Source organism: Lepisosteus platostomus, chromosome 3, assembly GCF_059453375.1.
Source record: "Lepisosteus platostomus isolate fLepPlt1 chromosome 3, fLepPlt1.hap1, whole genome shotgun sequence".
In the NCBI taxonomy this organism is placed as follows: Eukaryota; Metazoa; Chordata; class Actinopteri; order Semionotiformes; family Lepisosteidae; genus Lepisosteus; species Lepisosteus platostomus.
This window is the reverse complement of record NC_142613.1, coordinates 9,337,238-9,360,969: the sequence shown is the minus strand read 5'-3', so window position 1 is coordinate 9,360,969 and position 23,732 is coordinate 9,337,238. Positions and strand designations below refer to the sequence as shown.

The window sequence follows — 23,732 nt, the reverse complement described above, 5'->3', positions numbered from 1 at the left end:
TTTGTGAAGACATCACTGCCCACTCTGGCAACCATGTTTCTGCAAGACACCCACCAACCCCTCTCCACCAATTCAACTTCACTTCTGTCTAGAGCAAAGTCATGTCGCAGCTACAGAAAATCCTGGAGGAAATTTGGCTTCTTGTCTCCTGCCGAGAGAAAGCTGAGTAAGAAACAGGATCTGCTAAAAATAAGTACAGGAATTATTTCTATATATATATATTCCAGCAACATGACATTTCTCTTCTCTCAAAAGTGTGTCCACAAATTCTGGTGGAGCTGATTAATAAGAGTCCTAGGTTAGTGAGATATCCCTATTAGTCTGTCTTCATAAAACTCAAGCCTTTGCATAAAAATGATAGATTCTCCTGTGATTTTATTAAGTTCTGATATTTGTTCAAACAACACTTACACTGTCATACATTCAATGAGTATATATCGTACTTTATTGCTGAATCAGTAGAATATTATGGAAAACAACTTCTGCAGCACTCAAAGAGAGGTTTGTTCTAAAGAAAACCCCCCAGCAATTCATGGGAGTAAAGTCTGCCAGATACTGTCCAAACTCACTGAGAGATTTATGACAGCTCTGCTTATTCTAGTTTCATCCTGAGCCATGAGATTTTCACTCCTGCATTGCCTAAAACTGCAGAAATGTTCCTTTGCAGTATTGCATAAAACCAAGTCATCTGTTGAGGTCAATTTGTGTGCCTGTGAGAATCATGATGTCAGGAATTTATTTTTTTAATGGAAATAATTTTCTAGAAACAAGAAGCCTTTCTTACCAAACGGATAGTCCCTGCTAGTCAGCGAAAAAAAAACAAACAAAAGAAAGGCCCATCTTCCCCAATTGGTAGTTCGCAATTGATTCAAGGATCCGATCCACCCGATTCATGTCTTCAACAACATAGCTGGGCAGCTTGTTCCATACTCCGCCAATCCTTTGTGTAAGGTAATGTCTCCTCTTCTGACCTGAGGATGTCATTCAGCTGTTTCTTAAAAGAAGACGGGGTATCGGCTTCAACGGCACAGCTGGGCAGATAATTCTACACTCCCACCGCCCTCTAGATGAAGAAGTGTCCCCTAGTCTCAGTTTTACATTCGCTTCCACGCAGTTTCCACTGAACACTGTAATGTTTAGATCGCAACTTCGAGACGATTCAGCTGGAGGTGGATCAGAAGATCAAAACGGCTTCTCAGCCCTGCTACACTGCAAGACCCCACGTCTCCACTCTGCCAGACCGCAGCACCTGGAGAGAGAACGCAGGCTGCTGCTTCATTGGGAGAAACGGAGACAGCTCAGGTGAAAGAGAAAATAAAATTGTTTGATAGCGTCCTGGCAGGGGCCAGCTTAGCAAGAGAAAAGTGCATTAGAAATTAAAGAGATTCGCAGTCTGAGGGAATGCAAATAACCCAGATAGACAATAAAGAAGTAATCAGGTGCAGACTCCATTCTCTGTGTATTCACCTTTGATGCCATCTGGAGAGGCATGAAGAACAGTGCTGTCTCCTGCTCCTCCCTCTGTCATCAATAAAAACAGGCTCCTGTCTGTACTGTATCCCTGCCCAGCCAATTCTCTGCACATCAAAGCTGAGGGGTATCATCCTCATATATCAGGATCTGGATAAGATAGGGACACTGTATACAATCCAGTCCCCCTGGCAGCAAATGCATGGTAAAGTAATGACGTTTGATTCGTCTGTTAGGAGGTTGTCAGATACACCGCTGAAGCAGAACTTTGCTTTGTTAATATACTGTACTTACAGACAACAAAAAGAGAAAGACTGCAATACGAACAGAGATGGAGAAAGAGAGCAGAGCCTCCGTATAATTTATTTTTTTTATCTACGCAGATGAATATCTAACTTTTAAAGGTATGGAGAAGTGAACTAAAGATTTAAACGCACCTGCCAAAGTCAGAGTAACTAAAGAGTCGCCCTTTAAGACGTCCCATTTATTCGAAAGCAATTATGAAATCTTTCAGTAGGTCTTAAATGCAAACCCCTCGGGGACGGCATTAATACTGTAGAACAGGTTATTCTGCTCCTGTCCTGGTAGAAAATTCAAAGCAACAACGACAATTAACTCCGTCGATGTTGCCTGAAACAGGAGCTAGTCCATTTCAAAGTTTCTAATTAGTGAATATAATGTCACAAAGACCGACCGCGGCAGTTACAACGAACATTAAGGAGTTCGCGCCTTAGCGCCCACCTGCAGTTCATCAGAATCCCGAATTATGAGAGCCAATCTCCTTTATAAACACCCTCCCCCGCCGCATAGAGATGCAAAGACTACATTAACTATAGTAAGCACTTTCGAAAAACATCATGCTAGTTGAAAAATCCAGGTGAAAACTCAATTTCACCGCGCCCCATAATTATTTTATTTTCGCAGTTACTCGAGTGTGAATGATAGGTCCCGTTAAATCCCTGCCAGACGGCGGGTCACAATAAGCTTTCGCGTGATACAACTTCAAAAGGGTTTCTATTTTCTTTTATCCTCCCCTCAAAGGATATTATAAAATAATAAAGTGTAGCATTTCTTTCCAAAAAGAAGCGACTTAACATCAGAGTCAAGCCGGCATCCTTATTGAAACATGAAGGTCGTCGCTTGTTTAAATAAACGCGCACCATGTGCAAGTACATAATTGAACAAAAACCGAGAGCAGTCGAACTACAGCTACTACTAATATCTCGTTTAACTGACGAATTTCTAAAACATACATTATAGTGGGCCTACAGTTAATGTATAAGAGTTATTCAACCTTATATTAAAAAACAATTAACAGTAAGTTGTACGAGTAATACTAAATAAAGAACGAGGTTACCGAAATGACGTAATTTGAAAACCAGACTAATCTCAACAATAAGAATCGATGGCTTGTGTATTTTATTTAAACTTCAAACATTTTAAGCACTCCAGTAGGCCACTTTTTAAAAAGCAGTTATCGGGATGCGCTCGAATTATCCCACAGAGGTTGTATTTGCTGCTAATGCAGACTGTTTCATACACCTGGAATTTGGCAAAATAAACCTTCAATCGAATACCGCTGTTTGAGACCTGTTATTTATTCAGGCAGGAAATATTAACGTTCAGCATCTTTCTCCAAAGCTGGGGCAGCTACTTTCTCTATTTTAATATCCAGAGTACAGCAGTGGGCTAAAATTAGCCCTGAAAGTTTAAGTGTACTTTCAGAAATGTATCGCGTCGGGCATATAGGCTTGTCAATATCGTCTGTGCAGCTCTTCATCGGCTAATTGGAAAATTCCAGTTTAATCGACGCTCAGGCCAGACTGCGTTTAATATCCCGACTGTTGAAACAAACAAAAACCAAGAGACAACTCATGCAGGTAGGCTGCGAATTTAGTTTGCAAATCCGTGGAGCCGTCCCCGGAGTCGTGGCGCCCTTAATCGCGGCTGTCGTGATTCCGTTGTTGTTTATTTACTATCTTTATTGAATTTTAAATGTAAAAAGACTCAAAGCTCTGTTGTTCGCACATCATTCTTCGGCATTTGGATGCGATAACGGGGTAAACAGACGCGTTGTTTGTGGGGATCAAGGTTTATCAATGCGAGGGTTTTCGTGTGTGTGGAGCGGGAGACAGGACGGGGGGAGGGTTGGCGAGCGGCACAGAAATCGGCAGCCATCATAAACAGTCATGTATTACGTACAGCATCAATGTGCTCAATGCAGACAATCGCGAATTAGCCAGTGGATAAGATAATTAGCACCCTTTGCAGCTCTGAAAGGAGCCGGGACGGAGCTGTTATCTCTCAGGCTCAATGGTTATAGAGTCTAGGCTCTATAGACTGCTGTCTCCACGCTCGATAACGCGCTATGTCTCGGCTAATAGGCGATTAACTATTACCCGGTACATCAAAGGACGTATGGACTGGGAATCCAACACATACATGTCGGGACAAATAGGAATAGTCCCTTTACACTGTAAGAACACCCCATTAAAAAAGTATGTACAGACTTCACTCACTGTTACTCTACATATTGCTTTGAATTATCCCAACGCGATTAAAAAATTGGATTGGAGAACTGTTTGGCCTCTGATATCACCTTGTTGTGCAAGGTCTCTGGGCAGCCCTCTGAGTCCCCGGGGACGATCGACACACATAATTTCACAGCGTGTCCAGCCTTCTATTTAGAAATTCTTTTCTTTATTTTATTGTCTTCTTTTATTTTATTTGGAATAAGCCAAACCCAATAAAACTGATTTGTGTGGCAGACAAGGTTGGTAGACAAAACTGGAATGTGTACGTTTCGGTGTTTTTACGTGACTTTCTCTCACTCTCTACTGTTTTTCCTTACCTCGGTTGTTCCATACTTCCTAATCTCTGGATATACATTTGATTACATCCAGGCGCATAAAAGACCGTGTAGACCCGATAGTACATTGCGCATTACGCAAAAAAACTACTATCGGGAAAACCCAAAGATTCCAAAATTATTTTTATCTGAAATGCAAAATGTGCACTTTTTAACCCGCGTTATCTGTCCGTTGGATAAACCCGATTTTGTTAAATCAATCACCCTCATTCTCTGCCGAGCACCACACAGTTCGTGTACACTCACAAGGCTTAATGTTCTTAAATGTTAAAGCGGTGATACGCTGAGTGCAGGTATTCATTACAAAGTCAACAGATTTCGTCTGATTAACGCCACGGCAAACACAAGGACAACATCAGACCAAAAAGCAAAACAACAACGCGAGTTTTCCGGTTTCGCTTGTTGGAAAATCTCTGTTCAAGACATCTTATTTAACAGGGATTCCCCGTTTACACCAAACCAAACTGAAATCTGAGAACATGCAGTAATGCAGCTTGCTATTAATGCATCATTAAAGCAGAACTGCGGTCGACAGCACCCTAAGCGCCGTCCCAGCCAATCTGGCGAATGAGAGCACTGATGTTACAACACACACACACAAAAAACTGATGTTACAACACGCAGAGCGAGAGAGAAATGTTCAGATGAATCCCAGATGCCCCCGGTTCTGCATTTCTATATAACACCGACAAAACCCACCCAAGCGCATGCTTTTGTGGGTTTTATATAGTGCAATAAACATCGATTTTCAACTCAAACACCTAGAAATTATATTTGCATTTTTTTCACATTTCAAATTTCTTCACGAAAAATTTCTTTTGTTCACGAAGAAAATCAACACTTATTAAGTGCTGTCTATGCAGCCATCTGACGTGGTGTTCCAAGCAATCCCTATTGCAATTCTTTGTGTCCAGTTTTGTCCTGTGAGCTTCACTCTGAATATAAATGATCAGGCTGTTGCAGCTTCATGTTCCAGTGATGTGCTGCCTCCACTGTAAAGCGTATTGAGAAATCTAGACATGAAAGACACTATATTCATTATTATTATTATTATTATTATTATTATTATTATTATTATTATTATTATTATTATTATTATTATCATCATCATTATGGACCAGTTTCTACACAAAGCTCTCCGACACATCCCAGATATATCCCAGACTCCAGCTGCACAGGCTGTAGGATCTGGGGCTTGCCTCCTGGAGTCTCTCCCAGTCCTGAGCCACAGTAACCTTGGTGGCTCAGGACTGGGAGAGCTGTGGAGCCTCCGACAGTCCGTCAGCACAGTCTGTAACAGCATGGGGCAGTTCCCGAACTGCGAAACAACAGCGATATCATAACCTTTTGGTATAATTTAATTTAAAAAATGTTAACGCACATCGGCGCAGCATAAGCTGTCTTTCTGAGAACGATGCCACATTTCACACAATGATACTGAGTCTTGTATTTGGTAATGAAAGAAAAATCAACCTGCACACTCCGCAGAAACAAGGTGGAGGGTTAGGGGTTTAGTTAACAGCTGTGTTGTTTATTAACTTTCCTGCAACAAGATCATATCCAAACCAGACAGTCTAGTATCAAGAGAGATTGTGTATTCAACCAGACACACAAGACACTAACAACCCAGTTTATGCTACAATAAGCAGGACTTGCTGCCACACAGACACTGCCCAGATTAATTAAATATACCATGCCTTTCTAGAGCTGTGTCTCACTCTCTCCTCCTTGTACACTAGTACTACAACAGATCAGCCAGGCACAGCTCTTGGGAACATTACTCCTGTCATCTCTGTCTATACACAAGGAAACAAACTGTATTTCAGCTAAAACACTCATGGATGGCAGATTCCTTGGAATTATTCAAAGGTTGCTTGGGTGAGATACCGGAATCAATATAAGGCAGAAATACACCTAATATTAGTTAATAAACTAATGTAATATAACTAACTATATATCAGGCACCCAAAGAAGGGTCCATAGCCAAAACTTTGTGGTTTCTTCTCTTTTCAGCATGGAATAAACCTATTACTTGTTCCTTTACAGCCTACGCATGCTGACACAGCTCCCCACCTGAACTATATGTCTAGTTCACTAATATAGTATGACGAGCAAGGCTGGCAAGTTGGCCTACAGATTTTTTGCAGCCTTTCTAGTGTTGTCATATTCTCGCTTGCTGGATGTGTTCCCAGTGCTATTAGCCATTTGTTAGCCCAAGAGCATCATCAGGCGGCGTCACTGTGAGATCACGGACGCTCCCAGCAAATGTGTATCGACTGAATTGCCCCTCCACTGAAAATAATGGGAGACAGTGAACGGGCATTACTGACAATTAAAGGAGTTTCCCAGGGAGCCGCAATCCACAGCAGCTACATGCAGGTTGAACTTGCTTCATCCCCCCGCCCCAAGTCAACACCCCCAGCATGCACACATAGATTAGAGACACAGCCTTGCAGAGGGAAGGGACTGGGGGCGGGGGGGCCATCCCCAGACTCACTGGAGCCAGGAATTAATGGGTTCATTCCCAGTCGAATGAGACGTCTTAATTACCACACTTGTGAAAACTCAGAGGGGCGGGGCAGGAGGGGAGGAGGCCTGCTTTGATCTTCTCCTAAACGAATTGCAAATGAAGTGGCCGAATCCTTCATAAATACAGCAGCCCGCAGCCAGGGAGGCCAGCAAAGGCTAAGGGAGAGAACCGCTGGAAGTGGAGGAGCGCACTCGGCCATCTCTGCCTACATCACCAGGGGACTCCTGCGGAAACCGGACAGCTGGGCTCTCCGGGGGCTGAACAACTACTTCGCCAGTTGAAAAGACTTGGGATTTACTGCAGGCTGAAAAACAGGATTTACTTAAAATACTTTCTTCTTTCTTTCGCCTTCTTCCTTGATGAAGGTGAGGGTTTATGTGATTTAGCTGCCGCATTCTCCTGCAAGGAATACATTTGCACACAGGCTCTACTCTTACGAACTCTATAGACGGCGACACCATGAAGGGACACTTCTCCGTAGAGTGGCTCTCCCAGAGTAGCCAGAAGACCAGGCCAGCAGCCCGCTGTGACGTGGTCACAGAGGAGCCCTGTATGTCCAGCACTCCCCCAGAGAGCTTGCCAGGGTTCTACAACAGCCAAGAGGGGCGTCCCATCTACCAGGAGCTGCTGAGAGGCAGGCCGTGGACTGGCCAGGACACCCCCTCTCTCTCCCAGCGCCCAGCCCCAAACCCGGGCACCAAAACTGACCCGCAGGCAGGCTCCCATGGTAAGGAAATTCCCTTGGGGAAAAAACTTTACTGCCCACTTTTAAAACTTTGTTGTTGAAAGGCACATTAGCGTTTGATTTTGCAGGAAATCGCAAGAAAGCAGATTATCTCATCTCGTGTCTCATGGAGAGCAAGCTGGGGTATGCGAAAAGATAATTCCTAATGCTAGAAATTGTAAAGGGTAAATAAAGTAATGTTATTATTATAGTAATGTTATTATAGCTCAGTTTGTTTCCTTGTGAATTCAGTGCTGGTGACCTGAGTTGCATCTTGTCCTTCTCGCTGTAGTGAGGTATAGGAGATCTGTACTTATAGGTCACTTGCAATTTGGAACCAATACTGATGAAGGGAATATTGCAGCAAAAGTACTGACTTTCTGTCAAGGGTTAAAAACCAAGCATTTTGCTCTGCCTGGCTGTGGCTCTGCTGTACAATACAGAGAACACAGGCCTGTGAGCTCTATAGGAGTCTTCCATCCACACACTGCTGAGCCTCTGCTCAATCAGGGGAACATATTACTAAGAAACTTGTAAAGTAGTCGGGCCCCCTCTATTCTTGGCCATGCATACAGACATCACAGGCATTGCATTACTGACACAGGAGGTAGTAGGTGTTAATTCAGTATTTCATTTAGACGTCATTTTCAGGGACTTTATGTTGGAAAATTGTTTCCTCTTTCATTCATGCTGGTTCAAAATGCTGCTCCCTTTATGAAGCTGATGTCTCAGCAGAAAATTAATTAATGGGATTTGAAGGCAAAGTGTACTGTACTTAGACTCTGTACTGTATGTAACTATACATACAGTACAGAGTCAGACTGCGAGGTTTAAAGCACTTGTGCTTCCTGATACAGGAAAGTTGTACACTGCACTCTCCTGTTCTTCAGCCTTGCTCAATTTGTTCACTAGCGGCTTCAAAGGCACTGTTGCTTCTGATAGCTGTACCATGTCATCTGCGCTGTTTACTGTTTCATGCTCTTTCACACTCAGTGAACCTGCTGAACTGTATGTAATGGTGTAACTATCCTGGCTCATGCAACTTAAATCAGTGTTAAGTGCTTAAATCTGTGCAGTTTCCCAGCTTAGTAGTTCAAGTAGGGAGCTGCGTCAGCATGCGTAGGCTGCAGAGGAACAAGTAAAGGTTTATTCCCAGCTGGAAAGAGAAGAAAAGAAACGTTTTAGCTGTGGAGCTTTCTTCCTAAATCTGTGCTCTCTGTCCCCACTCAGCGCTTGAGCCAGAGATCGCCAGCGGCACAGAGGAAGAGGAAACGTCAGGGTATGAGAGTGAGGGGGGTCAGTCAGCCTCCCCCGCTGACCCACCAGGCGCCTCCTCCTCCTCACCACCGACCCCTCCAGGGCGCCGGCCGCGCACAGCCTTCACCTCCGAGCAGATCAGCCGGCTGGAGAGGACCTTCAAGAAGCACGCCTACCTGGGAACACGTGAGAAGGAGGAGCTCTGCAGGAAGCTCAACCTCTCTGAGAAGCAGGTGGGCATCGCCAAGGCGCCTGATTCTAGCCCCTGAGGGCCAGACAGTTTCTGGTCGTCCTGCTACCTGAGCCCTTAATTAGGATATTTTCCTAGTTCTTGAGAAACTGGAAATCTAGTGGCCCTTAAGACTAGTGTTGGGCACCCCTGTATTATGTCCATCATGCATTCATATAGTTCCTCATTGTAATATAATTTACGATTTACGATTCCCATAAGGCATTTCAACATGCTATATTGTCAGCTATATAAAATTCGGCCACCTCCCAAGCAGGCTCAACCAGTAAAGATGCTCACATGAGCACCGGCTGAGCTCTGATTGCGGGTTCGAGCCTGCGTCATGTCACTAGCTGACTGAGCAGGATTCTCGATGCTCAGAAACACTGACCCCTGCAGTCTCCCAGGCGCTGGCAGGCGTGGCAAGACTAGAGCAGCTCAAAGGAGCAGCTCCTTCTCCCCGTATCAAGCCGATACAGGAAAACCACACACCGCTGGCCAGAAAAAAAAAATCTCTTTATGGGAGAATCTTGTGAAGTGGATGCTAAATCCATTGCTATCCCTGCAAGGGAGGTTCAGGCTACCTCGGCCTGCACTCATGCTCTCTCATACTTCCTCCCCAGATTAAAAACTGGTTCCAGAACCGCCGGATGAAGCTGAAGCGCACCCTGCAGGACGCCCTGGCCCAGGCCTGCCACGTCAAGGTGGCCTCCCAGCTGCTGCACTACCCTGAGCTCCAGGCTTTCGGGCCTAGTGCCTACTCCGGCTACTACCCAAATCAGGACAGCACGGCGGCCTACCTGCCCCTCCCGGGACTGCCTTATGCCCCATCCCAAGCGCTGGGACACCTGTCTGGGCGGCCGCTGGAGGCACAAGTCCACCCGTACAGCGTGCCACCCTTCGTCATGCCACCCCACAGTGCAGGCACTGGCAGCCCCCCCGTCATGGCACGGTACCACCCCTATGCACCCCGTTATTAAAGGGGCTGCCGCGGACTCTCCCACAGTAATTGGAAATGTATCCCTGCGGCTCTGTGGGGCCCACATTCCGGTACGAGCAAGGACACTAGTTTGGCTCTTGGGAGAAACTTTCCCAGAACAGTCCCCCAGTGGGGTCTGCATTGCATCAGTCCCACACTGCATTCTAGAGCCTGCGGGCGAGGAGGCTGGATCTGTTCTCTCTCTCCCGGTGTAGGAGACAAAAAGGACACTCCTGCTGGACCTGGACAACAACTCACTGTGTCAGCCAGGAAGAATCTGTGCATCCCCGTCACTGGCTGGATCAAGGAATCCTCTGTTTCTGCCTTTAGGGATTACCTGTGTTCTCCCTCCCAAAGTAGTAAGCTGTATTAGCAACAGTCCTGTTGTAACAGGTTGTAGAAGCAGAAAACTGCGCTCTCTGGAGGCTTTAAGCCCATTGTTGGTGCTCAAATCTGTAACGTGACAGCAGAGAACATGTTACCTGGGAATGTTATGAACTCTTGATCTCTGAGAATTAGAAGACACATTCTGGAATTGTACTGGGGTTTACAAAAGCCAGGGCATAGTGCAATAATTATTTTCCTGTCTTTGTTTGTGTTGTCCTGTGATGTAATATTTAAATCACGAAATGTACATACTATATTATTTCTAAATGTATAGTATCATTGAGATTGTCGATTTAATCAAAAATGTCATTAATAATTTTTTTTGTTTGATTTTTTTTGTTTCTGAAGAAAAGAGTTTTCAAAAATATATTAACTTTTTTTATTCTGATATCCTTGTGCCTCCTTGATTTGCTTGGATACTGACGCATTTCATCAGTATTTTTATCGTCAATCAAGACACCCAAATGGGAAGGTATTTGATTAAATGTACGAAAATGAGAACCCACTGATAAGCAAATGGATAAGTTCGAAAGAGATGAATGGCACAAGACAATTCTTTTTTTCTTGTGATCCGATCATGAACCTTTATCGGTACTTGAGCAGATTAACAGAACTGTTTCCAATATCGTTCTCAATTGTTATCGTGTCGTATCATTAATGCTGTTATCTGCTGCTGCAGCGTTAGTGTTCTATTATACTGATGTTGTCACTCCCGGACCTGCATTGCGAGTTCAAACTTCTGCTATCAAATTTCTGACGCACTGTAATACATTTTCGAGAAACGGCCGTAAGGGCTAAACGAAGCACTGTTGAAAACCAGGTCTTTTTCCCCCTCCCCCCAAAATTTTAGTTTTTTTGTTTTACGTAGGCCGTGCCCGCTGCTCACCGTCGAAAACACCTTAACACATTTGTTTCAATTGACACATGTTTTCACTTCAAAAAAGAACGTCGCATACATTTTGATTCGGAAAATGCCCCGTTTCTGCGTACGTCTCCAGCTGGATGTGTGGATGCTGGAATCTCCAATTCTTCCATTAACTAGGTAAAAACACGGCTGTTATAAATCAAATGATTTCTAGCTGCGGGACACAAGACGCCTTGCGCGCCAGTCAGCCCTGACTTCAGGCAACAGTTGATTCCGGGTGGTGAAGGGGGGGCTCGCCAATCCATTAAAATGCAGTGAATAACATGGGGCTTAACTCTGGTGACGAGAACCTGGGATTGTCGTTAGGGCTGGATGTGGTGGGTTTTGTGTTTTTTTCTGCGTGTATTGGAGTTGCGGAAAATCTCACGTTACAATTGCCTCACTGGAAAAGAGGTCGTAACATTTTCATCTTCCCCTTTTTAACTCTCACCACAATAATCATAAAGTTTAAAAATGCATCTAAATGCATTTTTTGGGAAAATAATATGCGTTTTGTTTATATGCCACATTGGTTTTACAGGGTTTATTTTTAAGTCTAATGAATTTCTTGGTTGGTCCTAAAACAACGTATAATAATAATAAGTAGTTCAAAGTAGGTAGCTGCAAAGGAACATGCCATAGGTTTATTCCATGCTGAAAAGAGAAGAGAGAAAACACAACATTTCAGCTGTGGAGCCTTCTTCAGGTGTGGTGACGCCTTTTTACAGTATAGAGCGCCCCCTACTGGTGCTACTGATCCTACTGATCAGGCTTACAACAACCTCACTTCTCATTAATGAAACACTTTAATACCAAGTCAATACAAAAAATAAGAATGTAATATATACAGCGCCTTGCAAAATTCTAGGGTGTATCTGGGTCTTCCACTTCTTAATGATCATCTTCACCACGATCAAAGAGATATTATGAGTCTTTGGACTCTTCTTCTGATCTATACCTTTCTCTGCAACTTTATGCCTGATTAGGAAGAGGTGTTAGTGGGGCCAGCAGGGGGCGCTCACCCTGTGGTCCATGTGGGTCCTAATGCCCCAGTACAGTGACGGGGACACTATACTGTAAACAGGTGCCGTCCTTCGGATGAGACGTAAAACCGAGGTCCTGACTCTCTGTGGTCATTAAAAATCCCAGGGCGTTTCTCGAAAAGAGTAGGGGTGTAACCCCGGCGTCCTGGCCAAATTTCCCATTGGCCTTAACCAATCATGGCCTCCTAATAATCCCCATCTATGAATTGGCTTCATTACTCTCTGCTCTCCTCCCCACTAATAGCTGGTGTGTGGTGAGCGTTCTGGCGCACTATGGCTGCCGTCGCATCATCCAGGTGGATGCTGCACATTGGTGGTGGTGGAGGGGAGTCCCCATTACCTGTAAAGCGCTTTGAGTGGAGTGTCCAGAAAAGCGCTATATAAGTGTAAGCAATTATTATTATTATTATTATTATTATTATTATTATTATTATTATTATTATTATTAGGTTTGAAAGCTCCTTGGTCTTCATGGTTTAAATTGGCTGTCGGAGGCGCTTTACAGAGACGGGTGTTTTTATTCTGAAAGCACAAAAATATTTTTGAACACTGAAGACACAATCATTTTGCTTTGATACGACCTATTTAGTTTTTCTTGCGTTGAAGGTGTGGAGCGGATTGTGTATTTAACAAATATTGATTCCTACTTCAAAGTATCATCACTGCAAGCTTTAATGCAACAAAATGTGAAAACTGTGCAAGGATTAGAATACTTTTGCAAAGCATTGTATATAAAACAGTAAACTACTATGTGCTCATTCATACTTAAAATTACATATCTAAAATATAAGCAGTGTGTCACACACACTTGAATTAATTTAAACTATGATTATGAAATAAATATCCTAGTTGTGTAGAATTGTTATCATTAATCATACAGTACATTAGTACCGCAAAGGTTTATATGGAATACAGTACATTAGAACGGTTTCTCGCTAAAAGCAATTCTTTACAATTGTTCGTCAGAGAACTATCTTATTGCGCCCCCTGCTGTTTTTTTTTAACATTTAAAAATATTACACTTTATTTTCATTAAAAAAATGTTTTTAGGTTGTAATTGTTTTAAGATTGTTAATCGTAATTCTTCATTAAAACTTCGATTCAAAGTGTGCTATAAAATTTTAAAAATAATGCTTTAATTGGTGTCTATATGTGTATGATTTACAGTACATGTATACGTGGTAAGTCACATTTCTTTGGGTAAAAAACGAGTATTTTTAAAAGCATGTATAAATAAAATTGTATTATTTCATGTGATAAGACTTACATTCTACCATCAACATGTGAAAAACATTTTTGTATCGCTTGGTTACACAAGTCTTGAACTAGTCTAATTACCGTCCATATTGAGAAGTCATCCTCTCCAGCACGACTACATATTTCGCCTTTTGCTTATTTTGATACTAGAGGCGCCCCTATTCAAGACAATTAAACATTCTGTTTTTTAAATGGGAAACACAATCGGCCACAGACAGGTTTAGAGGGACGTCACGTCACGAAAATGCAAAATACCAAGCATAACGCAGAGGACGCAAATGCAGATATAGAGCAAGTAAAACTATCTCAGTGTGTACTGTATTGCAGAAGACATGGTCTGATTTTAACTGAACTGTAGTTACCAATCCGAGCGTTGGCTTTGGATGTAATTCGGCCGCTTCCCTTTTTAATATGAGCTCCTTGCGTGCACCAGATGACCTTTTTCAGTTTCAGTACAGAGACAGGGAAGTTCTTTTCGAAGCAAACAGTTCATGCAGACTTCACATTTCCTCAGGAAATGGCCATTCAGGATTCTTAGACCAGTTTGGAAATCGTGCCTTGTACAGTGCCAATCAAACACATGGAAAGCATCGTAGCAATACAGTGAGCAGGACAGTACCCTGCATCAGCTTACAGAGAGCAAGAGCCACTTCTTCACCCAAAGGGATGCAGGACTGTGGAACAAGGCAGCCAGCCATGTGGAGCTCTTCCCCCTTCTTCTTCAAGAAACAGCTGGATAAGAGGCTTGGATCAATTAACAACCATCTAGAAAATGGTCTAATCTTTGGTCTGTAACAAGTTCAGAGATGCTTATTTTGGATAAAGTGAAACTGGGGTGAGTTTGAGGTAATTTGGGGGGGCTAGCAGAAGTTTGAAGTCATTGGTAGTGGGCTAGCAGAATTACTGCAGCACATTTATATACTACATGCAGTGTGGACTGCAAATCTTCTTCACATAAATGAGACTATTAATTCAAACTTCTGCAAAACACAACTGACCTGAAATGTTTCCAGTTACAGTTGTGACATACCGATATAAAAACAACTTTAAAAAAATCAATGAACTGGTATTTTTTTTCCTGTAAAAACTGCATATCTTTGAATGGTACTTTGTCACTTTAAAACTTTCTAAGAACACCCTAATATGCTGAGACAAGGGTGCTATAAAATGGGGTTCACATCAAAACAGGGAAAGCCACTCAAAACCAGATAAAAATAGTGGAGTATTGAAATGGCAAAACGGAATTACACACAGCAGCTCTGTGTGAACAGTTAAAACCTATGTCAGCTTCCACAGAATATTATACCATCATAGACAGATGCATACAATGTGGTGCTGATTATAAGAGAAAATATTTGTGATTGAACAAAGGACTAGGGCATTGCAGTAGTTGGTATTCACAGTACTCACAGTATTGGAGACCTGGGGTTCAATCTGTGTGAGAATTTGGATGTCCTCCCCATGTTTGCATAGGTTTCCTACCACAGTCCAGACATACTCGTAGATTAATTGGCTTCTAGTGTGTCTGTCTGCATTGTGATGGAGTGGCAACCCGTCCAGGGTGTATCCTGCCTTGTACCTGTTATTTGCTTATAGGCTGCAGCTCCTCTGCAACAATGAATAGGCTGAAGCACGTAGAAAACAGATGATGGGTGAATACAGGACTATCAACATGTGGACCTTCCAATCCACTCTAGTACTTTGTAAAAAGCATTGCAAGTGTTATTCTGATGCAGCAAATTATTAATAAAGATCAATAAAGGATTTTAGTGTAGCAAATCTATGAACCTAAGTGGACAGAACAGGTTACAAGCTGCTTATCTCTGAGCTAAAGCTAATTTTTTAAAACGCAATTATGCTGGTACACCCTAAGGCTTAGCATTAACAGCCACAATCCCAGCTTTAACTTGTTAATGCAACACATTTCATTCTCGCTCCTTCTGAAGTGAGGCACAGATGGGATAACATTTGCTTCTCAGCAAGACAGGACACCCAAGAGGTGTTTACAAAATCAGGTTTGCTTCAAGGTGAGATATCAATATATGAAGTTAAACCTTATTAAAACTATACAGCGATAAATTGAATCTTCAAAACAAACAATAACTGGATGTGTGAAACCATTAGAAAAAACACAGCGTTTAGGATGTTCAATACTGTTCAGGTCACCCGCACAAGTCTCTGTTCAGTTATTCAATGTTTTTTACTGATCATACAAGCTAAAGATAAAGAATGCATTACCAGATGAGACTCTGCTGCTCCTTAATTACTGGCTCTGAATGTTACCAGAGAACCATTTCCCGCTCTCCGTTATCAGAAATCGTGAGAGCCGTATCAACTCATAGCTCATGGCAAGTCCATTATAATGTCAGACACTTATTTTTCATGCCTAGTATGTTATGAGCTCGGTTATTCCCAAATTGAATGGGAGAACTTCACATAAAAAACACTTGCGTGTTGTTTAACTGTTAAACATTTTCAATGCAAAGGTACTACCTTTTGTAACAAAACCTAACTTTTTCTTCAAGCACAAAACCCAACATATATACTTTGCATTACATGCCAAAATGAGCTTATTAACAGAGTTAATATTCAGCAATTGTCTTTAATGTTTAGAAAATGATCCACTGTACATTGATAGGCATTATTCTGGTAAGCTAGAACCACATTTAATACAACCCAGAACCCTACCTAAAGAATATTAGTCACTGAGAAAGTTCCACGCATGACCATTCTTGTTCTTGATTTAACATAAAAGGGAAGAGCACTAATTAAGCAGGACGACTCTGATGGCACCCTGCTAACAATTTAAAAATTAGAGAATTATACAAACTAACAATTTAAAAGGTTAGTTAAAAGGTCACCCTTCTGTATCAAATAAATAAACACACAACACATTTTTCTTTTGTAAAAAATGGTTTAACAATTCCATTTTTTTGTATAAAACACTGTTGACCCTTAGCCAATCATCAAATTTTATGCCACAACATGACAAGGTACATTTTGTTTCTTCTGTCCGTCAAACAAAAATCTAAAAGAAAGGTACAAACGTTTTATATATTTTTTTGCAGTTTTCTTTGTTTTGTATTATTACAACGCAAAAATCTAACAATTTGTTTCTTTCCAAGTTTAACTACGTTAAAAAAAAACACCAACAAAAAAAACGAAAACAAACTCCCAGTCTGTCCTTCAGCTGCATCTGTCCCTGATACAGAACAGCAGGAGGGACACGTTGACTCCACTCTGCTCTGCTCTTTATGCGGTCTTCTGCTGGCCCTTCTTCCCAATGAGGGACTTGTGGATGTGGGGAATGACACCTGAAGAGAGAAAAAGATTGTTAAGTGAGCACCGGGACAGGTCAAGTCTACAAGCAAGTGAAGAGGTGTCCCTGACCCTGGTACTGGGGAGTTCTGAAGTGTTATAGTGCAACCGAAATCGCCCTTGGTTAACTCTACCAATGACAGGCTTTGCTACGATCTACACCGGTTCTGGACCTGAACCTAAAGAACTGTGGCTTTGCAGGACCGTGGCCTGGGACTACCTGACACACAGGTGCTGCTATGGCTAAGCACTCTGACTCACCTCCTCCAGCAATGGTGGCTTTGATAAGCGAGTCCAGCTCCTCGTCCCCACGGATGGCAAGCTGCAAGTGACGGGGAGTGATACGCTTCACCTTCAAGTCTTTGGAGGCGTTCCCTGCCAACTCCAAAACCTGTAACAGACGCACTTTTTTAAAGCCCCTTTCTACTACAGTGTGCTGTACATTCAAAGCAGCACATTTATTGCCGTCTCCAGTGCCATCGTATGATTTGCAACTAACTTTAAAACCTCCGAGATCAACTGAACATCAAAGTCAGTCTCCTAAGCATCCCAGAACAAAATGTCCAAAGAAATCTCCCCATGTTGTTAAAAGCATGCTTTAGCGTTAAGATTGCAAAGGGCGGAAAATAAGGTCCACATATTCAGAAACATGAATTCACTTTATTACTCATAATAAATGCATTAACTAACAGACAATGGTCTTTTTTTAATTGAAGAAAATACAAGACAAAGCTACTAGCTATTGTCTTACAACTAAACACCACAATGCCTGGAAAGGCTATAAACATTAAATTCACAAAGCTGACATCAAGTTAGAGTCTTTGCCAATAAACACAAACTGAACAGACCAGCTTTACAAGTCTTCTTAGCCAAGAAACTTCCATAGCTGCAACTCCTTAAGTATGCACTTGCAGAAAATATATTTAAAGTAACATTGAGTTACTTTAAATGTCAGATACCTGCTGAAATACATCAGATGTAATCAGGTTCAGGTTTAATAACCAATTAAGGTAAACACTGCATTCAGTTTGCATGCAGATACAATTTTTGTATAGATACTGCTAAATTGTGAAGCACAAGAAGTAGTTTCAGAATTACAGACAGCACATTAGATTTTACAAGAAAAATGAAGCAGTCTATCCTTTCCTTAGTATGTCTCTTTTAGATGCATTTTGGAAAATGAACGAGAAATGAATTATAGTTAATTACATAACTCTTTTACATAACATTGCAAATATTTTTAAAACAAGCTGATTTATGCTACAGGTGTTATAATGCTGCAGCTAAATCCCTTATCCAGATTTCCTAGCTCCGTGCAGACAGTGGGGACAAGAGCAGGAGCAAAATGAGTTTATAAAGCTGCGATAGGTATAGAAAGAAAGGCCCAGGACTGTGGAGTTTGTTTCAACTAAAATAAGAAAAACAAATTAAAAACAGGCTCAGGGAAAGATCAGAAGCAGAACTGCCTTTGTTCTATGTCAGTCCAGTAAAAGGAAACGCTCATGGGAAGTTATTTATATACACAAAATGCATACAATGCCATTGCCCATATCGTTGAAATACAAAAGCAGCAGGACAGAAAAGCCTATAGAATTCCACACAATGTGGAATATAACAGTACCTGTTATATTAGTAAAGAAATACCTGATCATGAAGTCTTACCAAGCCTCTCTTGATATCAATCTATTACTGAAAATCAAACATCAAAGCTTCAGATTCAGTCCCAGATTCAGCGCAACAGACAACCCCAGTGTTGTGGCACGGAAAGGAAAATGTCTTGCAAGTATGGGTGAGTGAACAGCAGTCTCACCTCAGCAGTGAGGTATTCGAGGATGGCAGCGCTGTACACAGCTGCCGTAGCCCCAACACGCCCGTGGCTTGTAGTGCGAGTCTTCAAGTGTCTGTGGATACGGCCCACTGGGAACTGAGAGGAGATACAGAGAATAAAGCTTAATTGACTCTCAAGGCAGGACATTTAGGTTTTAACTCCAAATGTGATCTGGAGACCATTTTTTCCATAATGCAAAAGCTTCCTAATATTCTACATAACATAAGGCACATTCCCCCCACATTTCAGGGTGGAGCATATATTAGAATACAAGTAAAAACAAATTCAGAAGTTGATCTGGTTGTTGACATTTTACCAGAAGAGTACTGAACAGCATTTAACTGTACTGTACTGTAATGGTTCACCATTTTGCTTGGGTCCAGTCTGTTGTTGTGACAGAGTGGAAAAAACTAAACATGGGAACCATAGGGCTGAAAGGCAGTGTAGAGTGGAGTTTAAAGTTTAAAGCTCTCAAGGCAGCTTTACAGCTAAACATTCCAATTCCAGAAGTCAAAGTGTCCCATGCCTGAACAATGCGTTTCACAAGGAGGAATGGGTTTTATCATTATGGTTTTGGAGATTGCATTTGGGTTAGCTTTAATCTCATCTCTGTAAAGACGCCTTGTTTCCTGAGCCCCTTCCCCCAATTTCTTCCAGACACGAGGGAGTTGACTGTATAACTTGTATTTGTTCTTTCACTTAATTTCCACTTCAATTCAGAAAGATAACTTATGATTTGTAAAGTTCTGTTCCCAAATTCCACAGTCAATTTCTGGTTGTGGTGTGTTCAGGTGAGTAGAGAGTAGAGCAGTTTATTGCCATATGTACATGTACATTGGAATCCTTATGCGTCGGTCTCTCAGGACATGCATAGTACTGAAGGAACACCACACAATATAGACAGTACGTTATAAAGCAGTACGTGATCGTGATAGTATGTACAGTGAAGAAATAACCAGAACAATAACAATAAATGTGTGATAGTCCTAAGTCAAAATTGCATAGTGCAGAGGTGCAGTGAGTTCCGGTGAATACAGCAAGCACAGGGGAAAAAAAGATACTGAAATACATTTATCCCCAGCCAAACAATTTTCCAGCTGTATAAACCAAAAAGGACCTTGTTTTACATTAGCAACAACTTTATTCCTTCCTTGCGAAACAGGACGAGCGATGGATAGCAGCTGGATGGGGTTACCTGCAGACCAGCCCTCTGTGAGCGAGACACTGCTTTAGCCTTGGCTTTGCCACTGTCCTTGCCAGCTTTACCTCCTGCCTGGGAGAGGAGAGTCACGAGTTAACACAAGAACCAGAAACATAGCTCAAACATGTGCAAACAATTCAAAACAATTTAAACAGAACACAAAACAGTCGTGTAAGCAACCCATCTGATCTGTATAAATTATGATTCGTGTAACTAATTTAATCATTGTCATCCATTACAAATCTGGCTGTGACAGATTCTTGCAACAGAACAAAATAACAGCTGAACATGCTGAGCTGGGACAATCAAAAAGTTATGCTGTAGAAAAAAAATGACATTTAAAAAAAGCAAGTACACTACTCCTTATCTGAAAGACAGAACATGGTGAAAACCTAATTAGATAAACAGTGCATTACTTCCATTGATTATGTTGTATTTCTATAACGCATATCAGCTTTAAATTATGTCTAAACATTATTGTTGGCTCACAATCATGAGCAGGTTTCCTGTCCAGCCATAGTGTGCTCTTGAAGCAACTTGCCACCAGAAACCAGCTCAAGGATCTTCAAATCAAATCATAAGGGGCCTTATTAAGGGGAAGGAACAAAAAAAAAAACTAAGTACATCTACAAAGCTCCTTAAATGTCATCACGAGTTGTCTTAGATATAGCTGATAAAATGCTAGAGGGAAAAGCACTAAAAGAAAATCACATTTAGTTTGCAATTCAGTTACAATTTAACTGAAACTCTAACTGAAAGTCAGTCCAGGTCACAAATGTCATATCTAAAAATCACCAAATCTAATTAAACCAGAAGATCTTAATTAAAAAAGAGCATTTAAAATCTAGATCTAATTTAGCATTTTTTAACAAAATACAGAAAATGGCACCTCTATAATTTAGAAGTACTAGATTTAACACAATTAAACTATTCTTCAACTTTACATCAGAGTCCTTTATGCATTAACTGAACTATATTGATCAACAGTTGTGTAAATAGTGTTACTTTCACCACTTAAAACATCTAAATCCATAAAAACAGAATCCTTAAAATTTACACCTGGTTTTAGTATTGCAATTATTCTTATATGAAAGGACTTTTCTAAAAACCTTAAGCTTTATCAACACTACATTGTCAATTTCAAAAACACACACAAACTCAGAAACTAGACAATCAATACTGAGTGGCAGCAGGACATTTGTAAGGGTTGCAACTAATCTGAACAAATATCCTATGTATAATTTAGTTCAACTGATGAAAGTACACAGAAGACAGCAACGCTAAATATTCTGCATTAAAATATTACTTTTTTGTGTTTACCTCAGGATGCACAACGTACTTAAACACGGGGATTTAAAAGATTATTTTCTCACACTACTTACAAGCCCGTGGAAAGTTCAGTCCAGGCCATATCTGACTCTCCTATGCAAACTGTATGACTAAACTCATTAAATGCACCAATCTATAGATCAGACACATTGAACAGCTTAAAATGCATGATGTTTACACCATCGCTAACAAAATGACCAATTTCAAATCACATACACTACAATTATTTAAATCCGCAGCGTCAAAAACAAAAACTGAAGCGAAGTAGCTTTCATTAAAGAACGCCAGTCTTCAAGGAACGGAGGCCAAGTTCAAAAGCCCTTCTCTCTTCTTGAATAAAGCAGGGCGCCTACTCCTTGGGTTTATCATAGATAACGTCTCCGTTATGAATGGATGCACAAATGCACCGCCCATTGTAAATATATACTTTACAAACAGGACCGTCTGACCTATGAGAAAGTCTTTCTGAATATGTTCGTAAATATGTAATTTGATTCCCTTCCAAATCCTGCAGCAAGCGCGCACTTCCTACAAAACTCTCACTGTACAGTTGTATATACTGTACAGCGCTGTAGACCGTCTAAGCAGACGCTGTTTGTACTGGAGCCCCCTAGCTCGAGTCCTCGTTACAAGTAGGCACCCCAGACACTCTGGACAAGATTACAGGCTAAACGTGCTTTTACCTGTTAAAACGTACCCAGAGAACAACAGACCACCAGGCACTGTGTTTACCGAACACGTGTGCAAAGGCTTCTGGTTTACTTACTAAACTGCATTTGAATACCGCGCCATTCATTGTTTGGAATTCAGTCATTTCGCAGCGCAACTTCACCCACTCGAAAACGGAGGTCTGACGAAAACGATGCCTAAAACGAACCCGTCATAGTGCACACTAACAGCTCGCTGCCCTGCTCGAGGACTTCAACGTTGATATTTAGTTTACCACTCTCCGGGGAGAAAAAAAAACTATACTCTGACAAACAGATTCGATTAAAGAGAGCACACATGCCGAATAATCCTAAATGCATCCATCTCAGAAAATGATGTGCAGTGCGGCATTTGCCAAAAATAGAGAGGTAATCCCGAGGTGAGACATCTCGTATCTGCGGTGTTTTGATTCAGTAACTTACACTTTTGATTTCAGTTTACATTTACAATGGATGAAGAAAGTTCGATCGGCGGTAGCGTAGCCAGACTGCGTCTCCAAAAAACGGCTGTATTATTCGACTTTGATTCTTTATTGACCAGTTCTGTTCCATTATAAGATCTCCTTTTATTAACTTATGTTTTTTTTGCTTCATCTCTTCAAGCCATTTCCATACTCTTGCACTCGCATACACTCCAATCAGGACTTTTCCCGCCAACACATACTACTAACATTTGGGGGAAAAAAAACCCTAAATGAAATAATATTTTCGAATCACGACGCAAAGGGACCTCACCCCATCTCCTTAGATGGAAAGTATCAATACAAAACATAATACAAATTAAAACATTTTTCGCGGCACATTAAACACTAAGGAAAATTGATACTTTTTCAGCGAAACCATAATCATTTATAATTAAGAAATTAAAGGAAATGCACATGTAACAAGTCCAACGAAAAAAGTCTTATTGCCCCCCCAAAACTCAGATATCCGAAATTCACATAACCACATAATGTACACTAATTGGTTACAGTATCAACATTATGAGCCCCGTAAAATAAATATCCTAAGCCTCTATAATAAAATCAAACCAAAAAAACAACAACCCAGCTCTCCCAACACTATCCGGATAACCTAACCACGTCGGCATTAATAAGAAGTGAGTAGTTAATTCGTCTAATTACCATTTTCGCTGTTTATTTATTATTTTTATTGAAATTCCTGACAGGAATCGAAGAGGTCGGAGACGATTTTCCGCTCGAGACAGAGAGAAACAATAAACCCCTCCGCGAGCTAGTGCGCGAGGGCCCTCGCGAGCAAAGCAGTGAGCCAATCGCCGCACTCGATGTTAGTTTGAAATATTTGTCCAGCCAATTGCAAGGCATATTGTAAACGGTCTGCCCTTCCCCCACCTCAATACCAGCATCAACGGCCTTTTTCCCCCTTTTTGCGCACGGACCTTCAAAGTGGGCGGGTGTGACGAGCGTTAAAAACAATCCAATCCCACATCGGTATTAAAAAGAGTGACAGATTAATCGCCCTATCAAATCAAGCCACCTAAATGAGAAGGAGAAAAAAAACATTGAAAGTTTACAGAAAGCTTGTTTTTTCTTTCTTGTGCACGTATTACGTGTTAACTTGGAAGACAGATACACACTGGCAGTGATAATTGGTACATACACTGGTAAGAAACTACAGCTCAAGACAACTCCATGTTGGCTCAGAGAGTAGGATCTATCACGCAACAATATGCGTTCCAA

General features: G+C 41.5%; 2 protein-coding genes across 3 annotated transcripts; one reads left to right on the top strand and one right to left on the bottom strand.

The window, feature by feature from the left end:
- The first annotated feature begins 2,980 nt into the window (after nt 1–2,980).
- On the top strand, nt 2,981–10,772 carry ved (ventrally expressed dharma/bozozok antagonist). Of its 2 annotated transcripts, XM_088624325.1 has the most exons (4): nt 2,981–3,350; nt 6,386–7,596; nt 8,824–9,083; nt 9,703–10,772. In XM_088624325.1, the coding sequence occupies exons 2-4, from the start codon at nt 7,329–7,331 to the stop codon at nt 10,057–10,059; spliced, it is 885 nt and encodes a 294-aa protein (XP_088480451.1). In that variant the 5' UTR covers nt 2,981–3,350; nt 6,386–7,328; the 3' UTR covers nt 10,060–10,772. The 2 variants fall into 2 exon arrangements, with proteins under 2 accessions (XP_088480451.1, XP_088480450.1); XM_088624324.1 differs by lacking the exon at nt 2,981–3,350 and having other exon boundaries at nt 4,290–7,596.
- Nucleotides 10,773–16,543: 5,771 nt separating this feature from the next.
- h2az2b (H2A.Z variant histone 2b) lies at nt 16,544–23,314 on the bottom strand. Its single transcript, XM_088624322.1, has 5 exons — nt 23,157–23,314; nt 19,991–20,068; nt 18,778–18,891; nt 17,229–17,358; nt 16,544–16,963 (listed from the first exon to the last, which is right to left on the bottom strand). Exons 1-5 carry the CDS (start codon nt 23,157–23,159, stop codon nt 16,902–16,904), a joined length of 387 nt encoding a protein of 128 aa, XP_088480448.1. The 5' UTR covers nt 23,160–23,314; the 3' UTR covers nt 16,544–16,901.
- Between the last annotated feature and the right edge of the window lie 418 nt (nt 23,315–23,732).

What these genes read in the sequence shown, in the direction of transcription:
- ved (XM_088624325.1), top strand. Translation starts at nt 7,329, where the DNA reads ATGAAGGGACACTTCTCCGTAGAGTGGCTCTCCCAGAGTAGCCAGAAG. An exon ending in CCCGCAGGCAGGCTCCCATG is followed by an intron (nt 7,597 to 8,823) that starts GTAAGGAAATTC and finishes GTCCCCACTCAG; the next exon opens with CGCTTGAGCCAGAGATCGCC. An exon ending in TCAACCTCTCTGAGAAGCAG is followed by an intron (nt 9,084 to 9,702) that starts GTGGGCATCGCC and finishes CTTCCTCCCCAG; the next exon opens with ATTAAAAACTGGTTCCAGAA.
- h2az2b (XM_088624322.1), bottom strand. An exon ending in TCGAATACCTCACTGCTGAG is followed by an intron (nt 17,359 to 18,777) that starts GTGAGACTGCTG and finishes CGTCTGTTACAG; the next exon opens with GTTTTGGAGTTGGCAGGGAA. An exon ending in AGCCACCATTGCTGGAGGAG is followed by an intron (nt 16,964 to 17,228) that starts GTGAGTCAGAGT and finishes TTCTCTCTTCAG; the next exon opens with GTGTCATTCCCCACATCCAC.